The 6,148-nt window shown below is 36.9% G+C and overlaps 1 protein-coding gene across 1 annotated transcript; it reads right to left on the reverse strand.

The window, feature by feature from the left end:
- Nucleotides 1-249: 249 nt before the first annotated feature.
- LOC110717600 lies at nt 250-1,198 on the reverse strand. Its single transcript, XM_021896342.1, has 3 exons — nt 978-1,198; nt 482-898; nt 250-397 (listed from the first exon to the last, which is right to left on the reverse strand). The coding sequence occupies exons 1-3, from the start codon at nt 990-992 to the stop codon at nt 257-259; spliced, it is 573 nt and encodes a 190-aa protein (XP_021752034.1). The 5' UTR covers nt 993-1,198; the 3' UTR covers nt 250-256.
- Between the last annotated feature and the right edge of the window lie 4,950 nt (nt 1,199-6,148).

Genomic DNA, 6,148 nt, shown 5'->3' on the forward strand with positions numbered 1-6,148 from the left:
GCTCGCGTGCAACAGTGGAACAATTTAATTGCCATGTAGTTTTTGTTGATGTACACCTACTTTTTACTATGAGGCCTTGTATTGTCAATACTATGTCATTTCTATGTGTTCATTTTTAAAAGATAATGTTTCATTTTAAAAACTAACAACAATAATTTCAAATATTACAAACTAAAAAGATAATATTGAATTTTAAAAACTAAGAACAATAATTTCAAATATTACAAACTAAAAAGATAATGGCTAATTTCAAATATCAGTAATCCCTCTGTGACGCCCACTGCCACTGCTCAAGGGTCCGTTCCAGATCGTCAATAACAGCTCTGCCTGATGCACTCGTCATGCAGTCCCTTTCCTCAAAAAGTCGGTGTCCCAACTGCATAATCTTGCCCATCCACTACACAAAACAAAAAACATGAAACGACGTATTATACATATATATATTAAAATAAGAGAACAACAAATAAAAGATGAGACGTACCGCATAAGAGGCAGTGGCAGGTGGCACATCGTCATCATCTGCGTCGTCGATGTCTTTGATCAACCTCGGGTGCGAGTGCCGGATGTACCATTCCATGTAGTGCTGGTCACACATGGCAGTCACCCCACTTGGCGGCCGCTGCAGCTCCGCCGTCCATAGGCGGGCAACCATCGGAAACTGCTCCCACATGGATATCATGTTTGACGGCCATTGGACGACGTACTCCTTTGACGACGCAGATCGTACCGCCTTACTGGGCCATGCCGGTGGAGGTGGGACAACTTGGACAAATCCAAGCTGGCGAAGACAGCGCTGCGGCATGTACGCCTCTACGATCTCGCGATACTGAATCAGTCCGGTGTAGAGGGTCCTGGGTACCCTATTACTAGGGTTCTGGCCGAAAGGCATCCAGTTCACCTGCACATTATTTAAAATCAGTAACAGTCATAAAATAAAGCATCAGATTGTAAAAGTAGAAATAATTTAATCATTGTACCTCTAAGGGGGACATCCTGTCAAGCGATAACCGTATGGAGCGCAGGCGGTCAACGGACTTCTTCTCGACACGCGGACTCCACGCACAGGCACGTGGCTGGCCATCACCAATGGGAACCGGGTCGCGGTGTGGTCGAAACGCAGGAAAATACTCGTATATCCAGGTCTGTAACAACGTCAGACATCCAGTGATACCTGCTGCATCAGCCCGGCTCGAGAATCCTAACTGGCGATACAGATACGCCAGCGTAGCCGACCCCCAAGAAAACTGGCCTACTCTGTCGGGCTCACACGCGTCAACTATGTCGCGTGGCCTGAGCTTGTTCCCGCTCTTATCCGAAAACAAGGTACACCCGAGAAGAAGAAAAACATATGCAGCCAGCTGTGTGTCCTGCGTCCTACGTGCCGTAGGGTGCAAACATCGCTGCAAGACGGCTGCGATCTTAACGCCGCCGTGATCCCACACACCAAGTGCCGATGTGTACAGCGCAGCCCTATCCACCGCCAACAGCTCCGCTAGTAAATCTGCCTGATCCGCATCAGTGACGACAGATGCTCGGTTTCCCTCCACGGGAATCCCAAGGATGGCCTCGACGTCATGCAACATGATCGTCATCTCACCGAATGGAAGGTGGAACGAGTTCGTATCCGGCTGCCATCGCTCAACGAAAGCCGTGATCAGCGTCCAGTCAATCCTGTCGTGCATGGTGGCAGGAAGGTGACTCACTCTAGTGCCCCTCAATCGCCTGACCATCTCGCTCTCCTCCGGCCAAGCATCAGCCCAGCTACACAAAAACCTACAAGTCTTTTCCCGGGTTTGGCATTTCAAAATGCCTGTATCCAAAGCCCTCTCCTGGTCCTCCCAAATACGGGTAGCGATGTGTCCTAAAAAGCTAGGAATCACACTCCCGTCTATAGGTCCCCCGGCCACCTCACCCCTCACCATCCAAGAATCATTAACGGCCCTCGACCGTTTTCTGCTACCCGCAGACACAGTGGACGCAGATGATGTGCCAGATCTACTAACAAACCTACCATCTCGACCCTTACGCACATCTACCCTATGCGTCTCATACGTATCATCAAGCCTCTGACTGAATGGACCGTAATCATCATATGGTCCACTCTGATCGTCGACATCCTCATCTGCATCATCCTCGTCCTCGACCTCCTCCTCCTCGACCTCCTCCTCCTCCTCCTCCTCATCATCATCATCATTTTGATCGTCCGCAGAACAGTGCACCCGTTCTCTGCGGGCCGAGGCCGAAATACCACGGGATCTAACGTGTCTGGGCCCCGAGCTCTCCATTGAGTAGATCGTACTCCTCACGACGTCAATACTCTTCCCCGCACCAGGTCTAAATTGCGATGCCTAACTCCAAGTAAATAACGAAACATAATAACGAAAACAAATTAAAAAAAGTCGAAAATAAACACAAAAGCAAATAAACAAGTCACGGAAATAAAATTATAAACATAAAAAATATAAATATATACAAGACAATATACATATAAACATAAGAAATATAAACATAAACATATACCAAAAACAAAAAATATAAACTACAAACAAAAAAAAAACAAACATAAACAAAAACAAAAACAAAAAATATAACCAAAAACAAAAAATATAAACAACAAACTAAAAAATGAAAAACATAAACAAAAACAAAAAATCAACAATGCAAAGAAAAAACCAAAAACAAAAAACTAACAAAACTTAAAAAATTTAAAATTGCAAAAACTTAAAAAAAGAAGAACATTAAAATTTTAAAGAAAATTTATAAAAAAAAAAGGGAACTTATAATTTTTTTACATACAAAAATATAATTCAAAAAAAAAAAAAAATACATAGGAACATAAAATTAAAAATTAAAACCAGATACAATTTTTTTTTAAAAAAAAAAATAGAACATAAAATTAAAACAAATAAAAAAACAAAATTTAAAAAAAAAAGATAAAAAAAAAAGGGAACATACAATTTAAAAAAAAGAAAAACAAATTTTTTTTAAAAAAAAAAAAAAAAATTCGAAAATAAAATTTAAAATTAAAAAAAAAACAAAAAAAAAATTTAAAAAAAAAAAAAAGAAGGAGGCGCCTAGGCAAGACGCCCGTACGGTGGTGGCGGCGCCTAGCCCAGACGCCACTACCACGGCCGTGGCGCCTAGCCTCTGCGCCGCCGCCGTGGTAGTGGCGTCTGGGCTAGGCGCCGCCACCACCGTATGGGCGTCTTGCCTAGGCGCGTCCTCCGTGGTGGTGGCGTCTCGCCTTGGCGCCCCACCGTCGCCGGAGGTTTTTTTTTTAAAAAAAAAATTACAAAAATTTAAAAAATTACCTTCTGGCCGGCAAACCGCCTTCCGCCCACCGCCGGTGCCGCCACTTCCTTGCCGGGCCGCCTCGACATAGCTCTGGAAATAATTTAGAGAGAGAAAGTGGAAGTAGAGAGTAGAGAGAGAAATTGTGTTTTTTAGTATGAGGGCAAAAGTGTCATTTCACTCTTATTTTGTGGGCTTTATGTAGGAATTTGCGGGCGATGTTTAACAGTTCACTACCTCTAACCCACCAAAAAGCAACACAAAGAGTTGATTATTTCCTAACAAGTAACAACTACTTCGTAACATATAATCAATATCTTTATTTTTTAAGTATAGAACTATACATGTTTTAATTAATTTTAATGTATATATATATATATATATATATATATATATATATATATATATATATATATATATATATATATATATATATATATATATATATATATATATATATATATATATAAAAGCACAACTAGTCGACAACCACTCGTGTGTTAGATGCACATGGAAGCCATATTTGATTAGGCTATCCAATTAAATAGTTCCTACTAGCTAATATAAGCATGGTATTTATATATAAAAGGTAGGGTTATAGGACGGCAAGCTTCATTTTTCTTTTTGTCCCAGAATTAAGATTTTTTAACTGTAGATAAACTCTTTTGATCTTTTGTTTATTTGATTTTAAAATCTAGAATAGATTTTATGGCTAAATACATTCGATTAATACCCCTTCGTTCTTTATAGGTTTAAATTTTAAACAATTCGTACTTCTTTATCATCCAAATGAAAGAGTTACGTTGTTGAACTTTTCCCTAAGAGTTAACGTTGATGATTTCTCTTTAAAAGATGTGTAGAATGAATTTTTTAGATACATGCACGAAGTATTGCATAGCCCGCATGTATCATGCAAGTAAGTATGAAAACTATCAACATATTTATCTTCAAGTAGACTCATACGCTAACTAGTTATTATAAAAACTCGATAAAAAAAATTAAAACAATTTAATTAAAAGAAAAAATTCTAAAGCATTAGTTCTTACCTCATCTAATATTTCACTATAAAGTTTGTTTCATTATAGTGAAAATGTACACGTGATTCTTTTTTTTTTTTTTTTTTTTTTTTAACGGGACGTGCTTGTGATTCTTTATTCAATTAAAATGAAGCGAGAATAGATGCAACCATTGGCTAATAGATCACATAGTGTAGACTAAGAAATAAGCCATCAAGCTAATTAAAAACAATCTAATTTAATCCATTTGACCAACATTTTAATTCAATCACACGTGACCATATAAGCTAATTTAATTGAAATAAATTTGACAAGCAAAATAAATGACGTACGAATATGAACTTCGTATTAATTTTTTAAGAGTTGAGTATAAAATCATTTAGTACATGTCTTATCTTAATTACCAAGTCAAAGCGAGGAATCATTAATTGGTTAATGTCAACGTCAAGTTGATTTTTATAACATAATTACCGGGATACTATGTATTTGACCCCTAATTTCTAACCTAACGTACATAAAAGTAGCTTAAAAAAATGGTCCATATTTTTCGTTTCTTAGTCTGAAAATGATTTGTATTCTTTTCAAAACAATGGGGCTTAAGTAGAGGAGTAGTAATATGGAGTTTGTGATATGGAGTTTGGACTATGAAAATGTCAAAGTGTTACAATTTTATCCGAAAAGGGGATGAGTATTTAAATAGAAAAGTAGATGTCGTAGACAATAGTTAATGAATATTCTCATCGAATGAAGGAAATTGTGAGACCTGGTAGTATGAAATGAGATTTTACAATATTCATTAATTCGTACAATAAAAAGAAGTGTAATGATTAAATTAGAAAAAACGCACGTAAAAGAAGTGTAATGATTAAATTAGAAAAAACGCACGTAAAAGAAGTGTAATGATGATAAAATCGGTCCATAATTGGTCTAATTTCCATGATTTTTAGGCCAGTTTCATATCGGATTTAAGGTGGGTCAAATTTTAACAACTCTAATATGACACACTGACACCTACGTATTAAATAAGACTATGTACCTGGAGTGATCAATTGGCAATTTTTTTAATTACTCTATTATTTTTATTGTAAGGGAGGTGCCCAATTGGCAATTATACATACACAGTACTAATTAAGACAGATCCCTACTTACTTTGCTAGCTAGTATGAAAGCAATTTTAAAATGATATGAAAAATTTGTTGACTAAAACTATATACCAAACGACAGAAGATCCACTGATCCAGCAGTGATAATGTTGATTATAAGTAATTTCTATAATATCAGACATTATAGAGATCATATTATTTTGATAAAAAAATTGTCTACTTGCCTAGACTTGATATTAGTTTACATTAAACAATAAACATTATGTTGAAATATATTTTACCAAATAACACATGTAAGTGTCCCACATTGAGAAAAAAAAGAGAGAGTTAAACACTTTATAAGGCTAAGGGGTTACTTCTCTTATTGTCATATGGTTTTGGGATGGAACCTCCTTTGATCTTGTGAAGTGGATTATCTCTCTTGGTTTATGGGTGTGGCTCAGATCTTATGAAAGCCAGACCCACGGTATAGGACCTCTAATGGCTTGAGTATATTGTCCAAATTAAATTGAATTAAGTGATTTTTGAATTAAAGGGGCCTTACATGTGAGGGGGAGTATTGACTGTGTAAGAGTTGAAAAATTAGCTTTCTAGTGCAATTCAAATTACACTATCATTGTGATAATAATGGATTACTACAAACAATTAGATCGACAAAGGAATGTAATGCGAGAATTATTTTAATTAAAAATGTAATTAAGGTGATGAATTTTTCAAAGTCATGTGCATAATCTCACA

Source organism: Chenopodium quinoa, unplaced genomic scaffold (assembly GCF_001683475.1).
Source record: "Chenopodium quinoa cultivar QQ74 unplaced genomic scaffold, ASM168347v1, whole genome shotgun sequence".
Lineage (NCBI taxonomy): Eukaryota > Viridiplantae > Streptophyta > Magnoliopsida > Caryophyllales > Amaranthaceae > Chenopodium > Chenopodium quinoa.